Genomic DNA, 23,417 nt, shown 5'->3' with positions numbered 1-23,417 from the left:
TTAAAGAAATTGGGCTGATCACAAAGCAAACTATCCTCTTATAGTTTGGAAAGTGACAAATATGTTTGCTCCATAAAAAACTGATAATTTACTTTTTAAGGGACAGAAATAGATACAATTGCCAAGCACTGAAGAGACTACCAGATTAATTATCTTGAGTACTGGTATCAAAAATTGTAGCAGATCATGTGAGCTTGCCTTACTAGGAAAACTTGCTAATGAAAATTGTGAGGGTCCAAACTGCACAAAATAAGTTTGCAGCTGTAGGGCATTACTTTATTGAGTATACAAGAGTTCATGCATATGGTGATCCGCAGCCCATTGCATATTCTTGTTTGTGGTTACAATAAAAACTTTTGGCTTGGGAGGGAGTAATGGGGAAACTGGAATTTTTAAGGAAAATATTTGTTTTAAAATAGCAAACTAGTTTTCATTTATCTGTTCAGTTCTTCCAATTGATTATGAAATACTATATGATTTGTCACAATTTTGGGCCCTGTTTTATGTTTTCTTCAGTCATACCTCAGAAGTCAAACAGAATCTGTTCCAGAAGTCGGTTTGACTTCTGAAACATTCGAAAATCAAAGTGCAGCTTCTGATTGGCTGCAGGACGCTCCTGCAGCCAATCGGAAGCCCCGTCAGACATTTGGCTTCCAAAAGAACATTCAAAAACCGGAACACTCACTTCCAGGTTTGCAGTGTTCAGAAGTCAAAACATTAGACTCGCAAGGCATTTGGGACCCGAGGTAGAGCTGTAATTTCTTTTGCACTGATTGAAATAGCCTGTTTTCATGTTTCCACCCCAAAATTATTATTTTTAAAAATTAAGGGCTATGTGACTCCTCCACCTTTCTCCAAATTAAACTCTGCCTTTCCAACTTCCCCTCCTCCCTCTCCTCTCCTTAATATTGGCTTCAAATCACTGTTGCTGTACCAGACACCTCTATCCTACACACACATACTTTTGCCCTGCATTAAAGACACCATCCACCTCTACTCACAACCAGAGTAGCCCATTCTTTTTCTTCCAGTAGATTATCATGGGTGACAAGGGAGAATTTAACCATTAAGGTGTTACACCACAATGGTTCCAGACTACATTAATCTAAGGATGTGATATTTTTTACTGGGCATTCTCTTGTATCCATTGTAATGATTATATTTCCTGAACAATACAACCCACTCTCATCCTGCCACCATCCCTACAATAATAGTTCTCCTCCCACCTCTTGTATTCGCCCATTCTCACCCCATCATTTTCTCTAGGGACTCATATCCTCATTTCCCCCACAGCTTGGTTCCCCAGAGGTTTAAATCATCACCATCATAACTCATTGCAAGCTACAATTTAACAGGCACAATGTTTGTTCTCAAAATGAGTGATTAGCTTTTATTTAAGATGAATATGAAAGAAGGCTAGATTTATTCTGCTGGCAATTATAAAACTCGGTAAGGTGAAATACCTCCATTTTCATTTTGAAATTTTAAAAAAAACTTTTAAAAGGTAGCTGTCTTCACCAAGCATAAACAAGTTTCATTCAAATTCACTGCTGTGTCAAAAACAAAATTAAACTAGAACCTGATTTTGCAAGTATTAAGTTCCAGCAATGGAATGATGTGCATAAATGGAGTGTGTAATTGTTTTCTAAGAACTTGTACTAACTCAGGTAGTTTGCCATTCAACACTGAACAAAAGGTATGGGGATATCCAGACTGCAATACTGAAGAAACTTACATAAGCATATACTTAATTTCAAGGAATCTTTTTTTCATTTAAGCAAATGAAGTTTAAGTTCCACCAGGAGTTAAATTAGAATATTTAATACCTTGCAAACTAATTTCAGGTAGCAATATTGGAAGAGAATCACTGTGAGCCCCTATAACTTGCTCCTTGGTCAACTTAACAGGCATTTCCTTAAAAAATTCAAGGCCACAGGCTTCAAAGTTTTTTACTGAATCCAAAAGCTGGCATGGCTTTCAAATCCTTCCCCTTATATTCAAAATGTAGGATTGAGCAGTGGCAAAAAAATAGCATAGCTCTTGCTCAAACCAGAGGCAAAAAGCTTTTAAACAATATCTTAGCCCATGTCTTAGACTGTATAACAAAGTCTTAATAGTTTCCTGTAAATAATGAAAGCTAAGCAACTTCGTTCTCAGCTGCTGCCTGATTTTCTGAGCTATGAGCAATCATGAAGGTGCAGTAGTACTAACAGGAATGACAAGACAGAATGACAAGGCATTTTTCAGTACTGAACTCAGGTTCAATGGGGCTTACCTCCAGTTAAGTGCATATCGGATGCACTCTAAGGGTTTACAAAAGGAAACAAACTGCTCTTAAAAATACCTGCAGCATTTTTAAAAGCAGCAATGAGATATTTAGAATCAGTTTTAAAATCAATTTATATGTGCTCATGACTGGAAAACACAGACATTTTTATGACTATTTACCAGAAATCCACATTAGCAAAATCCAAATGTGAGGTTATATATTACAAAATTATTTGGCTGCATTGTAAGGCAATCAGTGTTGTTCTTTTCTACAATGAACTCTACAAGAATGACAAATAGGTACATGATTATTTTCAAACAAGTCTAGAGATGTACTGACTACAGCAGCCAAACTATGCAATGTATCTATTACAATGTAAAGAAATGTCTTGAAAGGAGAAAGGTGTGAACTTGTATCCTTCGCCTGCGTAGAACTTGTTCTGAAATTCTACCCTGTAAGAAGAAGAGCAATACATTCAGATAAAGGCAATCACACGGATCCCGTTCAAAACTGCTAGGCAAACATGCTCTGAATCGTATCTACAATGAATACCGTATTTTTCGCACCATAGGGCGCACCGGACCATAGGGCGCACCCAGTTTTTTGGGGGGGAAATAAAGGGGGGGAAATTATTTTTCCCCCAGGCGCGGGGCTGGGGCGGGGGAAGCTCGAGCTTCCCCCGACCCCAGCCCCCAAACAGGCAGCTCTCTGCAAGCCGTGGGAGCGCTCCCGCTGCTTGCGGAGAGGTCCGCGAAGCCTGGGCGCGCTGAGCTCAGCACGCGCAGGCTTCGGCATGCAGGCAAGTCTCCGCAAGCAGCGGGAGCCCAGCGCTGGGCTCCCGCTGCTTGCGGAGAGGTGTGCAAAGCCTGGAGAGCGTGAGGGGTCGGTGCGCACCGACCCCTCTCACTCTCCAGGCTTCAGCGAAAGCCTGCATTCGCACCATAGGACGCACACACATTTCCCCCTTCATATTTGGAGGGGGAAAAGTGCGTCCTATGGTGCGAAAAATACGGTAATTACTTTCCAGTGGAACATACTTAATGTCAATAAAGGATTCATTTACTTTAAAAATAAAAATAAAAATAAAGCTTTACATTTTTTAATTAAAAAATCAAAAACGTTTTGCTAGCAAGCCACACACACACACGTATATATTAAAAGAAACACACATACCAGTGAAGTCGTACAGCATGTAGAAAAGCAGAAAGACCTTCCATGACTAAAAGAATGAATATTGTTAGAACCATAAATAAGGCTGAAACTGGTATCAGAAGGATGATCCCATAAGTCGCATCCACGCGAAGGCCCACTCTCATGATCATTGCCCAGAGGACTTCTGATAATTCTAAAAATAAAAACACAATAAACTGTCCCAAATCCTGCTTTTTAATACTTTACCACATGGCATGCCTAAAGGACAAGTAATTTTGCCAGGGACACATTTCTCATTATTAAAAGCAGTTGAAGATGGAATACCTTAATCATGCCCTACTCAGACGCAACAGGAAACTATGGCTTTGGACTATGTTGATGAGCTGTGGAAAGCTCTTAGCTTGCATGATCTGCTGTCCCCACTTCATACTGGCGAGACTGGAAGATTTGCTTCCGCTTTTAAGTTAAGTGTATTTCCTATGGTGTCTAAAGTTAGGGAAATGCAGTTTGCTTCTTCACCTTCAACCCAATACTGCCCATACCAACAATGTATCATGCTGAATGTAATTGAACTGTATGATTTGAACTCTACCATTTGAACACAGAGATACTGAATATATTTTTGTTACTCATGAAAAATATTTTAATAAAAACTTATGTAAAAAAAAGCTGAGGTCAAACCATGGTTTCAGATTCTGGCCTCTTTACTAACCATAGCCTCAATATACCACAGTTCTCATACATTATAGGGAACAATGATTATAGTTTAAAACTGAAAATAGATTGTAAAGGTTCCAAGCGGTTGCTCGAGAACAAGCAGGCAATTACCTGCCTACTCCGTAGTAAAGCCTTGCTTTAGCTGCAAAAATAAACTTTATCTGTCCAGAGCGCCACTCTCCCGTGGCTGGCTCATTCACTGGCAGAATCCGTGAGTGGGTGGTTCTTAAACCCAGCAAAGCAATTTCTTGATGCCCAGTCCGCGCCTCCCCTCTCTGCGCGGAAGCTTACTGCGCAAGGAGGGCGTGGGTAACGGAGGACCCCTCTCCTCCCCGCTTTGCCCAGGCGAGGTGTCCTCCTCTGAGCCCTGCAGCTCCTCTCCACTGGAGGCGTGGTTACTCTCCTCCGTTGAGGAGGAGCTGCTTCCCACGATCCTTGGAGGCTCTCTATAATCCATTCGGCTTTTCCTCTCTCCCTCCTGAACCGATGGCAGTTCCGTGACATGAATGCTTCCAATTTCCTTGCAGGAAACCAATTTTTATTATGTCTGAATAGGACAATGAATACGCACATTAGAATTAAATATGTTTTATATTTGTTTTAAAATCAAAAGCGGGGGGAGACTCCTGAAGAACCAAGGTGGAAACAAGAAAATAGAGCGTTTGAGACTGCATGCAGGATACTTACGTGCATGGGCCAAACTGAGAGCCCAGAGCCTGAGGTATGAAGCAGAGTTGGAGATGCATCCTAGACAGTATTCAATGGTATGGATAGCTTGATCCATGAATACATCTGTAAAGTTAAACTAAAGCAAAATAATATGTAAACATACAGATGTACTTTAGAATTCCTGGGACACATCAAATTCATTTCAGTAGGTGGTCTCCAGTGCTAGTCATGTTCAGAGTAGACCCACTGAGATCAACAGGCCTACAGAGTAGGACTTTGTTGGGTATCAGGAAGGACCAAGCAGAAGGTCCCAGGTTTAGTCGCCAGCATCTCCAAATAGGGCTGGGAGAAAATCCTGCCTACAATCCTGGAGAGCTGCTGCCCGCCAGTGGAGATAGTAATGTGCATTGCCACATCTCTGTCAGCCTCTCTGAACTTGCTCTATGGTGTTTTTAAATGGTATTCCTTGGACCGTTTTTACCCTTACTGCCCTCAAAAAGCACAGAGAAGCATAAGGTTTTATCTTAGGCACATACTTCATGCATGGGAATGTGGAGGCTTCACAGCATGCTGTGTCAATCATGCAACACTATCCTGAATCCTCTGCAATACGCAGTAGTTCTAGAGTAGTCAACTCAGCATGAAAAGGCTCTCTGGAGGCAGAACATTTGAAAAAACGATTGCTAGAAGTTTTCTAGGGGGTATTTAGATAGCACCCTCAATGAGCCCAGCACAACACAGTAACAAATTACAAGATGACAGGTCCCTTCCCCAAGGAGCTTACAACCTAAAATTTAACACAGGGAGAGGAAGGGATTTATGGGCAAGGGTAAATGCAGGGGGATATGCATTAATTTAAATGCCAGGGTGCAGGACACCCTAAAAAGGGCGTTTTGAGGAGGGATTTGAAATAAGAGCCAGCATCCTGTAGGTGGCCTGTGAGAGATTATGTAACATCACATTTTGCAGTCTTCCAGATTGCTGATAAATGCATACAAGCCACAAAGGGGGGCGGTCCTTCCGAAAGAAATATAACACCACAAACTGAAGGGGAAGGCGAACACGCCCTGTGCTGCACTGAGAGGATTCCTTTCACATAGCTCCAAACTACAGGCAGTTTCTGCGAAACGCACACATCTACCTCTTCTTTCTCCTCATCTTTGTGCCTGTGGTCCAAAGAGCTGCTTCCTTCTTCAATATCATGAGTTCTCAGCAGAGCAATTTCTTCTTCACTTTCTTTTCGTACTAACCGGTAGCCTTTCTGGAGAATTTAAAAATAAAAAATTGAATTGTATCACTCACCCCACCTCAACGGCCCAAGTTGGATTACAGCAACCATCTCCACCAGCCCCCCAAAAACCCAAGTGCTAAAGATTTAGTTCTCAAGAAAGATGACCAACTTTTTAAAATGCAATGAAGCCTTCTGTATTTCTATCTCAGTGCTACCCAAATGTTTGATAGCTGAAACACACTCTACCCACAACCCTCTACTGAATTAAGGTTGCTTTTATAGTGTGTGAAGAGTAAGAATTAGCTGCACTATTTAGGGAACCCTCCCAGTGGCACAACTTAGCAAGACCTCAAGGGCCAAAAACAGCCTCACAGCAGAATGACCGTTCACAAGATCAACAACTGTTGTGGGTCATGTCAATACCTGGGCCAGCTTGGCAATCCTTGCTTTTTTAATAATAATAATAATAATAATAATAATAATAATAATAATAATACAGGTGTCTCCCCACTTTCATGCATTTAACACATGCGTGACCGCACCTGCACAGTGCCAGGAAATAAATAAAATCAATTTAAACAGCAAAAAGCCACAAAAAAGGCAAAAATGGCCCAAAAACAGTGGGGAAATGGCCGGAATGGTGCAAAAAGAGCAAGAAAATGGTTAGCAATCCTATGACCCTTTGCACTGATTTTTCAGGCTGTGGAGAGTTGGAGTTTGAGAAAGGAGGTTTGGAGAGAACTATTGTGGTGGAGTTGGGTGGGTTTTTAGAGTAGTTTGGCTTTTAGACAGTGATCCCCACTATACATGATTTCACTTATGTGTGCGATACCCGGGAACGCAACCTCTGCCTGTAGTCATAGGCTGGTCAATTGGGCTACACTGTTACAGAACTTCATTTTATTACTTCTGGCTTGGAAACATATATATATATGTCCTTTTCTGTAACAAAATGGCATTTATTCATATCCTTTTTTCCTTGCCCCTTAACCAAAAAGAACATGTGTTTACAGAGCCATCAAACTAATTCAGAGAACATACATTTAATTGGAAGAAGGATTTTGCCAATCTTATAACACACAAGCTACCATAGGCAGTTATTTCCAATACATACTCTGTATGCTCCGATGCTTTGGCCTCCATTGCTCAACCAGTATAAATAAAGTGGTTTTCCAAAAAGCAGCACTGGAACTGAAAGCACAGCAACAGACAGGAGAAATTTCTGTAGAACCATCTGTTTTGAAAGAGAGGAGGCAAAAAAGACAAAGCTGTTTTATATGGAGTCTGATTCCCTCCTCCCTACACAAAACCACTAAAACTCTCCTAATGGCAACTGCCGTGCCTCAGAATGCGACAGTTCCCCCAGTGCCCAGAAGGGTGGAGAATCTGTGGACATCTCCAGGAAGCACTAAACTACAACTCCCACAATCCCTGAATGCTGGGAATAGAGCTAATGGGACTTGGTTTCAACAACACCTAGTGGACCACAGGTTCCCCATCTTTGGCATATACATTACTGAAAGGATTCAGATGGGCGTCAATTCTTTGCAGGAAAAGGATTTGCATGACAACTGACTTAAATGCCAGTTTGGAATTGGTTTTTTTTTTCATTTACTGTTTATACCTTATTAATTTTAATACAATAAAAAGTAAGGCCACAACATTTATTTATAGTTAAAATGAACCCTTCTGATCCCCAGACAAGGTGACCATATTAATCAGGCAGATTTTTTTTTTAATAAAAAAGTTAAAGTTGTGTTAAAACTGCAGCTGGCAAATACCATCCTAGAAGAGGGACGGGAAGAAATGACTTTCCTAATATGATGCCTCCTGCAACACATGTAAAAATTTATCAGTTAACTAAAAACTGAGATTATGCATTGATGATTCAGTTCTATGCATGCTTATTCATAATTCACTATGTTCCATGTGGTTTACTTCTCAATAAGTTTATTTAGGACTGCATTTGAAGATTTTTTAAAACTGGGTTACAAGCCCTAAAATGAACACTTTTGTATGGCTGTCTGTTCAATTCCATCTATTTCACCAACTGCCCCTCTTCCTTTCAAAGCATCCACTTGCATCTCCATACACACAACAAAGACAAAAACCAAATCAGTGCAGAAAGAACGACAAAGAGAAAAATGTGGGGAAACCACATATTAATATTGCCTTGTTTATACTTTGCATACATCACTACAATATTTCCACATTTATGCTTTTTCTTCCATGCCACAACTTTCATATGCCACTTCATCCCAGGCCACTGCTCCCACAAAGTAACTTCTGAGTTGCTAAAAAAGAAGTGTTGCTCTTATCAGAACATTTTATTCCTTTCTCTGGAATCAAAAAGATGACTCCTAATTCCAACATATGCACTGCCCAGGCTTGCACCCCGGGGAGGTCACTTTGGTGCTGCTAACGCAGTGGTTTGACTTCCATCGTCTCCCGAGACAGATGGATGCCAACAATACCAGCACAGGAAAGACTATCTTCCATACATGCCTAGAACCAAGTACAGTGGTACCCCTGGATACGCACACTGCAGGATGCGAATACAGCAAACCCAGAAGTATTTTTCCAGCTTTCGCCCCGCGTGCATGCACAGAAGCGCTCTTCCACGCTACACGCATGCACAGAAGTGGCACCTGTGGTTGCGAACTCCTCAGGATCCGATCGGAGCTCCAGAACGGATCCTGTGCGCAACCAGAGGTACCACTGTAATACTTTTACCTAACTCTTCCCAAAATTCAGTAACTACTGCACATTCCCAGTACGTATACCCCAAAGTGGCTCCACTCCTCACATCTTCAGCCACATTAGAAAAGATACATTTAAGCAACCTAAATTAGGTACTGTTAAAGACCTGTTCATTTCAACTAGGGAAATTTAAGTACATGCCTAACTATTCCTTTGAAATCAATACAGCAGAAGAGTTGTGTGTTTTGCTTTCTCTTTAGGAAACCCTGAACTGCAAGACCAGAGACAGGCAAAGATAAGGAATTCTGTGACTATCTTTCAGATTATAAGGCTTACCAACCTGTCCTTCGAAAAAGATGTGTGGTTCTCTCTTATTAGGAAACAGGAACATGTTAATGAACAAAATCAAAATGCTGGGAGCCGTCTCAGAGTTCTTCGCGCTAAAAGCCAACCATTTATAGATGATCATAAAAACCAGGTATCCAAAGATGGAAAGAATGAACAGAAGTTGAGGAATGAACACCAAATAAATATTGTACTTCTTCTTGAAATGCCTGATGGAATAAGAAAAAAGGTGGATTTCATTTCATTTTTTGTATTCAAAGTGGAAATCAGTTTTACAGAGAAAGCTCATGCATACATAAATATACTGTCTATGCCAAGAAAAAAGAAGCAACCTCCAGATGTAGGCCACAATTCCCATCATCCCTGACCACTGGGCCATGATGTGGGAAGTTGGAACTCAACAACAGGACTACAGTTACCCCATCCCTGATCTGAACAATGAATACCAACACATTTACTGCCCACCAACTCTCTTCTGCAATGTTGGATAAGCTGCTACTTACAGACCTAGGAGAAAACTGTTCTTTGCCATTTGTAGCCACAGGATAGATGTCTTGGAAAGAGAGGTGGTAGGAGCAGGGAAGGGAGCAGAACAGACCTAAAGGAGCATTTCCACCCCTTTTGTTCAGCTCAAACACCAAGATCCAGCTCTGAGGGCTTTCTGGGGGTTCCCTCATTGCAATAAGTGAGGTTACAGGGAACCAGGTAGAGGGCTTTCTCAGCAGTCATGCCCACCCTGTGGAACACCCCCCCCCCGGTCAGATGTCAAGGAAATAAACAACTATCTGACTTTTAAAAGACATCTGAAGGCAGCCCTGTATGGGGAAGCTTTTAATGTTTGATGTTTTACTGTGTTTGATGTTTTAATTTGCTGGAAGCCGCCCAAAGTGGTTGGGGCAACCCAGTCAGATGGACAGAATAATAATAATAATAATAATAATAATAATAATAATAATAATAATAATAATAATAATAATAATAATAAAATAGAGTAAGGTCATGTATAAGGTTCCTTACTAGCTAGGGAGCCCTAAAAGGTAAAGGTAAAGGTACCCCTGCCCGTACGGGCCAGTCGTGTCCGACTCTGGGGTTGTGCGCCCATCTCACTCAAGAGGCTGAGGGCCAGCGCTGTCCGGAGACACTTCCGGGTCACGTGGCCAGCGTGACATCGCTGCTCTGGCGAGCCAGAGCCGCACACGGAAACGCCGTTTACCTTCCCGCTAGTAAGCGGTCCCTATTTATCTACTTGCACCCGAGGGTGTTTTCGAACTGCTAGGTTGGCAGGCGCTGGGACCGAGCAGCGGGAGCGCACCCCGCCGCGGGGATTCGAACCGCCGACCTTTCGATCGGCAAGCCCTAGGCACTGAGGCTTTAACCCACAGCGCCACCCGGGTCCCACCCAGGGAGCCCTGGGGAGCCTTAAACAGTAGGCTAGATCTTGAATAATAGCTGTGCTTGTTCATCAACTTGATTTTTAAAAATAGGTTATACATAAAAGTTATTCCAAGAAATACCCATCTCGAATAAAAAGGCATACCAAATTGTTGCAAACAACTGAAGCACACACAAAAAAACTATCAACAAACAACAAAGCTAAGGAACTGGTGTATTAAAAACACAGAATTATTTATTATAATGAAATAATTATCCTATATACAAACACTAAACCTTTACTAGGCCAAATCCTATACTTGACTGTATATTTCAATATATGCCCAAAGCGTTTCAACACAAAGGTTTTCAGTGGAGACCTTATTTAACAAAGAACCCAAGCACAATAAATCTATAAAAAATAAAAATATTAATAGCCCAGAAAAAACCCACTGTACATAACACACAACAAGCTGATACTCACCAATAGGCTTTGATCCTTACATATAAAATTTCAGAGGAGAGCAAAGCAATTCACCTCAAACCTCCACTGTACACAACTGTCCTGGATAAACTGATAGTTTTCAACAATCACCAATTAAAACCACATAAATATATACCTTCAAAAATCCCAAACCTCAAAATTAATTTCAAGACTTATCAATTCATTATGACCCTCAGTACAAACCTTCCCAAGCCTCATGTAACTAAGAAGGAAAACAACAGAGGAGTGATATAAACTTGCTAACAGCTAAAGGAGAAAAAGTTTTGACACACCTAGCACCAAGCAAAGGATTTGAGTCTGGAGCAGCAAGATAAATCTGAAGGGAGAATGTAGGTTATATTAATTGTCATGGAAAAGTTTGCACTAATAGTCATTGATAATTTGGTAAGCTTCAGCTTGTTGCTTTATGTAGAGCTGTTTTCATTTTATCGTAAGAACAGGAATTTAAAAAATGCATTTATGCCTTTATTCTTCTTTTGGTTGCTGCAATTCTGCTGTGAAGACACACACTTACAAGTGGTTAAGTCCTCCTAAGATGACCCCAAACGTCATGTGGGTCACTCCAATAATTATAGACATTTTCATTTTGAAGGAATTCAAGAAACTGAGACGATTGTTCGCCAGGTTCCAAATCTGGTAAGAGAGAGAGAGGAGGCAGGTAGAATCAGACTTAACCGAGGAAGAGGAATGAGATATTGGTTCAAATTCTAACTACAAGCAAGGATTTATAGAGCACAGTATGGAGTCCTTCTCCAGCATTCCAGTATGCAAGAAACCCCATGTAGCTCTTTTACAAACAAACTTAAGTTCTCTTGCAAGTTAGAAAACATGGGACACCCAGGATAATATCATTGAAATGGAAAACCATGCTACAGTGGAGACAGCAAGGTGGGACTATGCTGAGAATTCTTTGAGGGAGAGGTTCCAAGGGGGCAAACTGAAATGAGAAAAAGGCATTACTAAGTGGCTCTGCTGACAAGGGTGGGAGGTGACCAGGTATAGGGAACATGAATATTGGGAGTGGGGGGGAAGGTTCACAAAAATAGCTCATAGTGCCTTTGATCAGCTACCTTCTGTGGGACAAAGCTGTTAGGAACACAGGGCGCTGTCTTTTCCCAGAAACAGGCCCTTGGTCCAGCTAGTATTGCCTATGCCAAGGGTGAGTAGCCTGTGGCCGTCTAGGTGTTGTTGGGATCCAACTCACATTAGCCGCAAACAGAATGGTCAATGGAAAAAGATTATGGGAGGTAGAGTCCAGCAACAGCTGGGAGGGCCACATTATCTCCATTTCTGGTCTACTGACAGCAGCTCTCCAGGGCGTCAGGAATAACTTTCTTCCCAGACCCACCCAGAAATGTCAGGGACTGAACCCTCCACCTTTTGCATGTACACTTCCTTAAGAAGTAAGGAAGAGTTGCCAACCCTATAGGACTATCCTAGCAAACAGAAATATTTATAAAAATTAAAGCTGTAAATCTGTTGACCTATGATTCAGAACCATAAAACTGCCAATTCTTCTTTAAAGGGTCATCGTTGACACACAGTGGAAGCTCCAGGGAAGAACACTAACCGGGTCTATGCCAAAAGGATAAGGTCCTATAAACACTCCAGTCGCATTTGGATTTAACATCAAATACTGATTCTTCATGTCTTCCTCACTGTTAGAAAAAAAAAAAAGCACACAGCAGAATTAAGACTTGAACAAAGATATTTGTATCACCACAATAGGCTATTTGCTGTCAGAAGCTCCCGCAAGATCCCACAAGGATCTTGTGACATCTTGCAGGTAGGGCTGGGGAACACTCCCATCTGAAATCCTGCCAGTCAGTCACTGTACACAATGGTTAGCTACATGGAACAATAGTCCAACTCAGTATTTACAGCCTTCCAGAGGCCTTGTGCAACCTTCCCAGAGGCTGGTGAGCATGGTGGAGGGCTTCAAAACTATTTCCATGGCAGCGAAAGCCAGTGCAGAAAGAGCTTTTCTTGTGCCTTGCTTACCTGGCTCTGGGAAGGTCACATGAAATCTCAGGTGTCGCCTTCCAACTGTTTCTGCCCCGCTCCCCGTTTATCTATTTATTTATTTTCCTGCCACCCATCCAAAGCTGCAATTGTGTAAGTAAATCATGCTTCAGTTGCTGGTCTACTGTATTAAGAGAGATATGCTTCTCAACTAGCTTGACAAGGAGTTGTAAGGAACTCTAAAACTCACTCCATAAAAAAATAAATGTTGTAAGATGCAAAAATAGAATATGCAGACTAGTATCTTTGGACAGGGAAAGCTCTTGAGAAGACGAAATGTTTTGGCTGTTGGCAAAAACCAGGAGCTAATGTGGCCAGAGAGTTCTGCACCATAGAGGACATCACCACAAAGAAAGCCCTGATCCATTCCCCCATAAATTTCACTGTTCTCATTGTTTCCTGCTTACAGGTGAGAAGGGTAACAGCCATGAAAACTGCCAGCTCCTACAACAAGTGTCCATTTTCTTCCAGTATAATAATTATAATGAATACAATTTATATCTCATCTTTCTCCCATAAGGAGCACAGAGTGGCAAATACATCAATAATGGAACAATTTTTAAAAATGTATAAAAACAGTGACCTCAGGTTTGACAGGAACAGCATCTTTCAGCTGTCAAATGCCTGAGTAAACAGGGATGTTTTTTAAATTTCTCCTGGAAGTAAACAGGAATTAAAAAGAAAAAAATCACCTGGAAGTCAATCATGAGGGCGAAAAACACACCTCACCCGGGAGAGCATTCCACAGCCATGGGATGGCTACTGAAAAGGCCCTGTCACAGGTCAATGCCAACAGAGCAGCCCCTGGTGGTGGCACCACCAACAAGTATACAGGTAGCTAGTAAATATGTCCTTCAAGTGAAGGACATATCCCTCTCATTAAATGACTGAGAAAAGGTACCACAATATTTTAGAATGGCAGTTACTGGCTGTTGCTTTCCAGTAAGCCATTTATTATTCTGAACACCACAAAAGATACTTCATAATTGAACTGAAAGGCTTAAAAAATTAATCATGAAAATGGCAGGAATTGGAGGTACATTTCATTTACCGTAGAACATGGGTAGGCAAACTAAGGCTTGGGGGCCGGATCCGGCCCAATCGCATTCTAAATCCGGCTTGCGGACAGTCCAGGAATCAGTATGTTTTTACATGAGTAGAATGTGTCCTTTTATTTAAAATGCACCTCTGGGTTATTTGTGGGGCATAGGAATTCATTCTCCCCCCCCCCAATATAGACTGGCCCCCCACAAGGTTTGAGGGACAGTGGACTGGCCGGCTGCTGAAAAAGTTTGCTGACCCCTGCTGTAGAATGAGTAAAAAGTATGCTGTGACAAGTTTAGGACACTGCACAAGTGGGGAGAGATACCTCTGAGCTTCCTATCTCAATACAGTGGGTTACTTTCACACCGCACTGGGTTTAACAAAGGAGTCACTCACCGCCATTCCACAGCAAACATTTGGGAAACGTTCCAGTGGGAGTCAAATATATTCAAAGACTTTGAAAAACAGTCATTGTAGATCAGGCCAGTGTATACAGAAAACAGTCCCATCAGCAAGATGATGTATCGCCCTTGAAAAAACATCTTCATGATCTGCAAATGTTAAAAAGGACAGGCCCACTGACTGCCATGGGAACTTCAAAGATAAGACCCTTTGTTACATGTGCAGCACATAAAAGCTTTGATGCACTTCCAAACAATGTATTTGATGTGGTGCAGTGTCCAGATACGCCACAATTCAGTTACGTGGTACTGCAATGTGTGGTAGAAATTCAGCAGAAGCAGCAGCCAATCTTAGTAAGGATGCAGTGTGCTTTGTGCATAAAAATATAAGAAACCGCTCTGCTGGATGCATTCAGCTTCCAAAAGTGGTCAGCCAGATGCCCCCAGGAAGCTCACAAGTGAGGAATAAGGATTTGATGAATTACATCTCTGCTATTTAGAATTTACCATCAGTTTATGCATGCCTTTGGGTGAGTCCAATACATGGTGCTTCTACACTAGAAGAAGTTGTCACCTTCCATACAACAATGGATGAATGATTTGCCCTCCCTTGCCCAAATCAACAAGAGAAAAAAGGAGCTAATGATGCACTGCAGCTCCATCCACCCCAGGCAGCATGGCTAATGATCAGGACGATCAGTTGTGCAAAAACAACTGGAGGGCTTTCTGCAATGTTTTGGACTACACTCCCATCATTCCTGATCCAGTCCTGACCACTGGCCATGCTGCCGGGGCTGATGGGAGCTGCAGTGCATCAGGATCTGCGGGCCCTTCACAAGATGCAATTCAAGTCCAGCTTCCACCATCCCTGACTAGTGGCCATGCTGCCTAGGGCTGCCAGAAATTGGAAGTTCAGCATGATCTGCAGGGACACAGGCTGCTCAATTCTGCCTTAAAGTATTCCCCCTTCTATGTGGCAGATACACTACACAAAACTCCAGTGGGGGGTGGGGGAGAACTAAGGGGCCGTTTACAGAAATAGAAATATTGAAAACAATACTAGAAGAAGAAGAAGAAGAAGAAGAAGAAGAAGAAGAAGAAGAAGAAGAAGAAGAAGAAGAGGAAGAAGAAGAAGATGAAGATTTCATCTGTACCTCGTCTTGTGATCTCAGGAGTTTGGGGTGTTTTTCATATAATACCATGAACAAAGCAAACAGGAACATTATGAAACCATGTCCACAATCTCCAAACATCACAGCAAATAAGAAGGGAAAAGTGATGATGGTGAAGAGAGCTGCAAAATGAGAGGGACAAAATTTCAGCTTTATAAGCAACTATACATAATGCATAGTATCCATAAGCTGCCTATGCTAGCTTACTCTAAATCATTGTTTTAAAGTGCCAGAATTTGGCTCATTTTGGCCCTTGAAAGAAGGGAGGAAAAGCATAATCCAGCCACTGCTCTGCTCTTCCATGTTCCTCCTCAAAACCTGGCCTTTCCATGAACATTTTAGACACACTCTCTTGGGCTTGTTGATTTCAGAGGGTCTGCTCTGACATGCCAAATGCAATCTAGTTCTCCCAGTCTACACTGCTCATCTGCTGCCCAAGGGGCATCTCCCCTCTGTCCACCTGGATGTGTAAGCAGCTGAATTTACTTTGCACTCTTATGCACTCTGCAGCACACGGTAAACCATTGTTGCTAACAAGTGTTAAATAGCAGACACTTTTCCATGCCTTATAAAGATTTCTTAAGAAACTCCTGCAACCATTCCTAACAAAGGAGAAAAAATAAATCCTGCTTCTCAATAAGTATCTTTCAGTCCATGACCCACCTGGATTAACTTCCCTGTAGCTCCCAATCCCATAAGCATCAACAATGTCCTGGAATCCAGAGGTGAATTTATTGGTACGTATCAAAGTTGGAGGCGTTTCTTTTGTTGGTATCGTGTTCATGAACGAAGGGACAGATGCTCCACTTTCACTCTGGTTACAGAATTTAAAAAGGAGACCTGTATCATTTTTTGAGACGCTGGAAAAATAACACTGATTTCCACATTCTGTTATCCAGACAATGAGCATGAGCAGAAATGGGATGGGGATGTGCAGAGTCAGACTTGAGCCACCCCAGCTCTGATGATGTACACATACAAAACTCTCCATGTCATTCACATGCTAGAGTACATGCTTCAGAACTAGGTGTGCACACCCCTCCTCTGTAACCATGAGATCCAAATGTGTGTATGTCAGCCAGGGCGAGCCTGTGCAACTCCAGCCTTCCACCTCACCTGATGTCCACAGAGGTCTACAGAAAGCCTTGCTGTTTGCTGAACTTCAGCCATAACCTGTTCATGCAAGGCACTGAGTTTCATTATCCACGCAACTCAGAGCCTCCTCTCTTCTATTTATAAAGAAATGCATGTAATTTATCATTCATACTGAAAACCCTGAATGCTACATGCTGCCAGTGCAACATTCTCTCCTACCATTCAGTACATTCAGCGCAGTGCAGTGGGTCCCTGCTGAGATGAAGACAGACAGTCTCCTTGCTGAACGTCAGGCACATGATGCAGACCTTTTTACTCCAGCAAGCACTTTAAGAGGGTGTCTGGTTTTATGATAAATTTTATTGTCCCATTTTCTGTGCATTGTTTTTACGTACATTGATTAGAAATGTTAACAATTAAGTGGTATAAAAATAAATAAAGCAAACTAAAATTTAAATCACTTACAGATCCTTCCTCGAGGGCTCGGCGCATGTTTGGCAGGTCAGCCACTGGGCACCAGACCTCAGCAATCAGGCATTTGTTGGTGACATCAAAGCTGCAGAGATTCAGCACGTGGTAAATGGCTTTCATCTTCTTCACTTGGACATCCCAGGTGTAGATAGACTCAGACGCCTTGCATAAAACTTGCCGTAAATAATCTTCAGTCTTATGCAGTACCTTTGTTGTTGTTTTTAGAAAAAGATTTAAAACTATAGCAAGAACACTGAACGAACAGGGCAACTTTATACAAAGTTCACACAACTGCCCTCGCTATCTATACTCACATAGGTCTTTCAGTATTGATTTTATCTACTGGCAGCTCAAAAGCTATTCCATCTGGCTTCAGGCGGCCCAACTAAAAATGCTTTAAAGTTGTAAGAAATAAGAGTAGGGTTGTACAGTCTTTCCATCAAGGGGCACATTCCCTCAGGGAAAATCGGTTGGGGCCCCCCTGTTTCTGGATAAACTACTCCAGAATAAAGGCCGCCCTGCTACACTTCCCACATGCCTACCTCCAATTTGAACTGCCAACACACAAACGTAAGACGAACCAAGTGGCGCAGGCCAATGGCCCATCTAGTCCAGGATCCTGTTATCATCATGGCCAGTCAGATGCCCGTGGGAAGCCTGCAGTCTGGTTCCATCCCAGCTCAAGTGGAGCCCATCTGTTTTGCACTGGCCCGCCTTGTCCCGGAAAGTTCTCCAATATCTAACAAACTCGAACCACTCCTCCCAACACCACTGTCTCATCCACACACTGAGACTACAAAGCTGCACCTGTCTAGCTGGCCCTTTGTTAGGAACCAGCAGAATTTTCAGAGAGCCTCTGCAGATCTACCCAGAAGTGAGTCCCACTGGGTTGGATGGGTATCAAGAGAAATTATTTTCTTAGTACAACAGACCAGTACAGCTACTGGAAAGCATGTAATTATATTCTGGCTTGAGTTTATACACATGCTTTCACTCTCTCTTACACACACACAGTGAGGGAGAGAGCGCAGATGGCAACCAATTTCTTTCCAGACAGTTGGGGAAGTATCTTCTTTTCTCCCAAGCCATACAACCAAGATTTTTTGCCCAATCAGTTTATTTTTTATCAAATAAAGTATCGCCCTTTTTATTTGTTCTGAGAAACTACATAGAAAGAGGAGAGTAAATGCACTTTAAAAGGCAAAGGGAGGGGACCAAACAGGTAGGAATGACCTTTGATAGAATGGAAGAGTGTGGTAGCTACAACAGGTGTCAGGTGCTGAATAGAAGAGGTCTGTCTTTTAGATTTCTTAGGTGTACACATTTTATATGTAAAATCCTATGCCTGAGTACACATATAACAGCTCATAAACTGTAAAGAGTTCCCAGAAAGCAGAGCCAATGTTGCCAACACCTGTAAAAAAAGTGAAGTTGATCATCCCTCGTTTACATTAAAGTCCGTATGGTTGAAAGTTGGCCCAACCTCTTTTTTTAACCTTCTTCCTTAACATTCTTCCATGAGACGATTTGTGCCTGAAAGGTGCACCAGTAATTTTCTACTCACCATATGAAGATCCTGAATGCGAACCTGAAGTCCTTCCATAACTGTTCGGCGCTCCTCAGGGGTGCTAGGATAGGGGTAGACATGGCAATGGTAGCTGGCAAAAAAACAGAAATAGTTTACATAAAAGAGCCCAACATAGAAGAGCAGAGCAGAACTGCAAAACAAAAGCAGAGGGAACTTAATCTGGTCTTGCAAAAACAACACAAAAACAAAGCCTAAAATAGTTCTGGAATATAGGAAGCTGCTTTATACTGAGTCAAGAGCGCTGGTTTATCTATCTCAGTATTGCCTACTCTGGCTGGCAGTAGCTCTCCCAGGTTTCAGACAGCAGCTTTTCCCAGCCCTAACATGGAGACACCAGGGAATGAACCTGGGACCTTCTGCATGCAAGGCAGATGCTCTACCACTGAGCTACAGCCCTTCCCCAACTCTGGATACAGAGCTGAAGAAGTCTGCCAGGGTGATGGATCAGCACAGCAGCTGTCAGACTGTGTACCAGGAAACAAAGGCGCCTTGTAAGTTTTATCAGGGGTTCCGGGTTGAGAAGTTCAACAATGGCAGACAAACTCTACTTAAAGACTTTTTGCCAAGAATAATTTGCAGGTATGCAGTAAGGATCAGGGTTATGGTCAAATAAATATTAGTGTATTTAATTGAACATACTGCTCACCATTTTTTGCCAAATTACATCACAAAACATAGGGTGCACATTAGATTTAATGGAGCATTAGATTTGATTGCAAGCTTGAAAAACACTGCTAACATAGCAAATACTTTTTTGGTTTCAAGGTTTCGAAAACTGAGGTGTGCATTAGATTCACATAAATATGGTGTGCTGCCACCTTACTAAAGCTAGGCAGGCCTGAGTCCGATCAGTGGCTGAATAAGAAACCTCCAGGGCACCTTGTGCAGGTCACCTTATTGCCACTGAAGATATGCAAGATACAAATGCAATTAATAAGCACATATGTAGCCACAGAAGTCATGCTTTCAGGTGCATACTCAGTTTCCCAACGCCGATGCTGTTATTATTTTACAAAGTGGTCAAAATATAAAAATCTCAGTAGGAAAAAGTAAAGCAAATTAAAGTATGTTAATTCTTACCAGTCACATATTTTCTTAACTTTCTGGCCTATCTGTTCACCCCAATAAGATATTAAGAAAACAAACCATTTGGTAGGTTCTCCCTGAAAAGTAAACATAAATTGTTCAATTAAACTTTGGCCTACAGTTCCACTTCATTGGTGATCGACTAACCACTCATATTGAACCAACTGCACAATTTCTTTGAAAAATGAATTTTGATACACAAAAAGGGTAGATAGGGGTTTTTTGTATTCTGTGAAGAGATTCCACATGCACAAAGCTCTGGTACAGGCTTAACTCTTAAAATCCCCAATGAACAGCAAAATTATGGCTAACCTTATTGAGACTGCTCCCATTTGCCTAGTGCCCGTATTTGAACAATATCACAAGAAACCATGTTTTGCCAAGACAGGAATGAGCTACAGCCTCAGGCTTGCATACTTCCCCTACGCTGGCACAGCTGCGAGGAGGGGTTCAGAACCTTTCATTTCCATTCTTTATTAACTGCACCTTGTCGGTTGATCTTAAGCCTTTAATCAGCGCTTTTAAATATTTTTTAAAGAAAAAAACTCCCGGTACTCACCATGAAGTTGTTACAGTAAGTGCCACACTTTTAACATGGGGGGGGGGGGGGAGGTACTGCATGCCCTTGAGCAGGGGTAGGCAACCTAAGGCCCATGGGCCACAAGCGGCTCACGGGGATCGTTTAACCAGCCCACGAGTCTCCCCCAAACCGAGCCGCCCGCTCAGCTAAACCGGCGCAGCATGGCACGGGGGCTCACTTCTGCAGTGCCAGAAATCGCACCTGCGCAGACGCTGAAAATCGCAGGCACACACGTGTGCACAATCCAGCCCACAGAGGGATCTCTGCTGGAGTGAACTGGCCCAGGCAAGGTAAACCTTGTCGACCCCTGCCCTTGAGTATCCTCAGGAAAAAATACTGCCCTTAACTATGCTTTGTTTGAAGCTTCAGACCATGAGCTACAAAGTTGGCTTGTTTCAACAAGCCATCATTAAGATTAACCATACTTTAAGGTTCAGATGAAACACATTGCATTTTAATCAAAACCAGATGTGAAAGTTTGTAATCTCCTCAGAGCTACTTTTCAGCCATGGTTTACTTCTTGCAGAAGTAACTCAGTTCAAACCCAGTTCAAATCATGTTGTCATATACTGTACTGGTTTGTAGCTGATCTTTAACCATGCTTTAGCTATTCAGACATAAAAGCTTAACCATGGTTTAGAAAAGCAAGTCACAGTTAAACATTATGGTTTGGATACTGAGTAAGCAAGTCACACTTAGGTGCCATACTTTTCACAAAGTGGGATAAGTTATTGTAAGCTGGCTGGAAGCCTCTTCGGCTAAAAAAAATCGAATACAAATACTATTAAATAATAAATACTCCATTTCTACAGGATCCAGGTGTGATGAACTTACTTTGGATCCAGCCATAACACCCGAGTAGCAATATATACTTTGCGTGCAGATGTATAATTTAGATGAGGAGGTGGGCTGATCCAGCACCGACCTTCAGAAACAGGCTGCATTATTTATCTATCCTGATTACTCACGGTATCTGGATCTTCTAGGCACTCGTCCAGTTCTGAATAAGAAACAATTGTATATCCTTTGCAGACTCGCCACAGCATTTTTTCAAAGGCTTCAATTTTTGCTCGGTGAACTAAGCCAGATATAAATCTACATTGAAAAAAATACAAAGTATACTACAGAGCAAACTTTATATTTTATTACATGAGCATTTGGACCAGAAAGGATACCATATTCTATCATTACATGCCAGTGAAGTTAGGAAGGGCTGGGCATTCACAGATTATCTGTAAACTAAAATGCCTCTGCCACTCAGGTGCACATGGAAACTACTAAAATTACACAAGGTCATACCAAGTGAGCTACAAGATCCCAGCACTTATAACAATTTTTAAAATCTACTAATCTTCTCCTTACTTAAAAAGACAATAGGCACATGAAGGAAACACAATTGGTTATCAAATATCAAACCATGCAGAGCTCAATTCAGTATGACACTGATTGGTGCCAAGTGTTAATACTGTCAGTTTGGAGCTCTGAAACAAGTTTGAGGCTGCCAATCTGAACTCACTTACTAGGGAGTAAAGTCTACTGAGGTCATTGGTATTTACTTTGGAGTAGGCAGGATAACTACATAAAACTACGCTCATGCAAGCACTCACCTGCATGCATGACACCTAAACGAATAGGATTAATGCAGGTTTGCTGCCTCACTAGAAGGGAAAGACTAAAGAAGAGCTAAATTATTCAAAAAAATTGCCATATCTGTGGCACCATCAAAGTGGTCAGGCCTTCATTTTCATATAAATGTGAAATGACTAATTAACTGTTAATGGTCATCTATAGTCGTACCTCGGACGTTGAACAGAATCTGTTCCAGAAGTCCGTTTCCACTTCCAAAACAGTCAGAAACCAAGGCACGGCTTCCAATTGGCTACAGGAAGTTCCTGCAGCCAATCAGAAGCTGCATCAGACATTCGGGTTCCAAAGAACGTTCGCAAACCAGAATGACGGTTTGCGCCATTCAGAAGCCAAAACGTTCGACTTGCAGGGCATTCAGATCCAAGGTATGACTGTATAGACTTTTTCATCACTTACCCCAGTTTGGCACCGAGTCTATGCATGCAGTTGTAGTCCGCTAAGCGGTCCGTTTCTAAAGTTGGGAATTCTTCATAATTCGTAAGTAAACAGGACTCAAACTAAAGAGAAACAAATGAAAGAAAACACTTCTTCAAATGAGCTAGGGCTGTGCCCAAATCACAAGGGAGTGATGATCACCAAGAGAGATGGGAAACGAGGCTTAAGGCCACTGCATTTGCCTGCATTCAATGGCATTCAGTGCCTCACAGGACTGCAGCAAGGCCCACTGCTGCAAGAATCCAGCAGCCATTATCAGGTACTAGGTGGGCCCCGGAATCTGGCCTGTGGCTGACTGCCTCCCTTCTGTACACCCAAGTTAAGGAGCTTTGCCATGCAATGGTAACAGTACCTCAGCAGTTCTTCTGACAAAGGACCGGGTGACCCGTAGCATGTGGGTATATTCCGTCAGCTCAAGGAGATTCTTCCTCAGCTTCTCTTTATTTTTCGTCACTTCTCTCAACTCCACCTCCAACTTCTGCAGCTGCTCCTGCAATACAAGGGCAAAAGTGCATTCCCATTCTGGCTCCAGATGTTGTATGGCCACAAGTCCCATGACAGTCATGCAATTGTTACAGTGCTGGGCTAGCACTGGGTCTACTGTACAAAATCCTCAAGGCTCAATATTCCTTTCTGAAATAAGCTTATTGTTGGCATCCATCTGTTTCACAAGACATTGGAGGAGTACACCTTTGGGGGTCATGTCAAACCACTGGGGAGTTAGCTAGTCACTCTCAATCTCGATTGAGTCTCAGTTCCATAATGTAAAATTTGTTTAGTAGTTGCATCATGGTAGCTTCACAATAGTCTGCTTCTCAAACTCATTCCTGTCTGTTTCCCTTACCTAAAGTGTACAGCTTTTCCTTCTTCCTCTCCATCTTTCCTCTTCCTGCAACGCTGCACTGCTCTTTCCTCTT

The 23,417-nt window shown here is 42.1% G+C and overlaps 1 protein-coding gene and 1 non-coding gene across 2 annotated transcripts in view; both read right to left on the bottom strand.

Moving 5' to 3' along the window:
- Positions 1–1,363: 1,363 nt before the first annotated feature.
- The window catches only part of ATP6V0A2 (ATPase H+ transporting V0 subunit a2), a 29,990-nt gene continuing 7,936 nt past the window's right edge, over positions 1,364–23,417 (bottom strand). Inside the window, exons 4-20 of the mRNA XM_028709195.2 lie at positions 22,853–22,990; positions 22,462–22,562; positions 21,387–21,513; positions 19,833–19,915; positions 18,729–18,822; positions 17,159–17,371; positions 16,262–16,412; positions 15,581–15,720; positions 14,422–14,576; positions 12,530–12,617; positions 11,474–11,592; positions 9,079–9,292; positions 7,153–7,272; positions 5,949–6,068; positions 4,826–4,943; positions 3,443–3,614; positions 1,364–2,721 (exon numbers count right to left, since the gene is read on the bottom strand). Coding sequence (XP_028565028.1) covers positions 2,622–2,721; positions 3,443–3,614; positions 4,826–4,943; positions 5,949–6,068; positions 7,153–7,272; positions 9,079–9,292; positions 11,474–11,592; positions 12,530–12,617; positions 14,422–14,576; positions 15,581–15,720; positions 16,262–16,412; positions 17,159–17,371; positions 18,729–18,822; positions 19,833–19,915; positions 21,387–21,513; positions 22,462–22,562; positions 22,853–22,990 — 2,253 coding nt within the window. The 3' untranslated portion in view covers positions 1,364–2,621. The remainder of the gene's footprint in view (positions 2,722–3,442; positions 3,615–4,825; positions 4,944–5,948; positions 6,069–7,152; positions 7,273–9,078; positions 9,293–11,473; positions 11,593–12,529; positions 12,618–14,421; positions 14,577–15,580; positions 15,721–16,261; positions 16,413–17,158; positions 17,372–18,728; positions 18,823–19,832; positions 19,916–21,386; positions 21,514–22,461; positions 22,563–22,852; positions 22,991–23,417) is intronic.
- Positions 19,078–19,146, bottom strand: TRNAA-UGC (transfer RNA alanine (anticodon UGC)). Its single transcript has one exon. It is a non-coding gene; the product is annotated as a tRNA-Ala (tRNA).

This window comes from Podarcis muralis, chromosome 16, assembly GCF_964188315.1.
Source record: "Podarcis muralis chromosome 16, rPodMur119.hap1.1, whole genome shotgun sequence".
Taxonomy (NCBI): domain Eukaryota; kingdom Metazoa; phylum Chordata; class Lepidosauria; order Squamata; family Lacertidae; genus Podarcis; species Podarcis muralis.
This window is presented reverse-complemented; position numbering and strand designations above follow the sequence as displayed.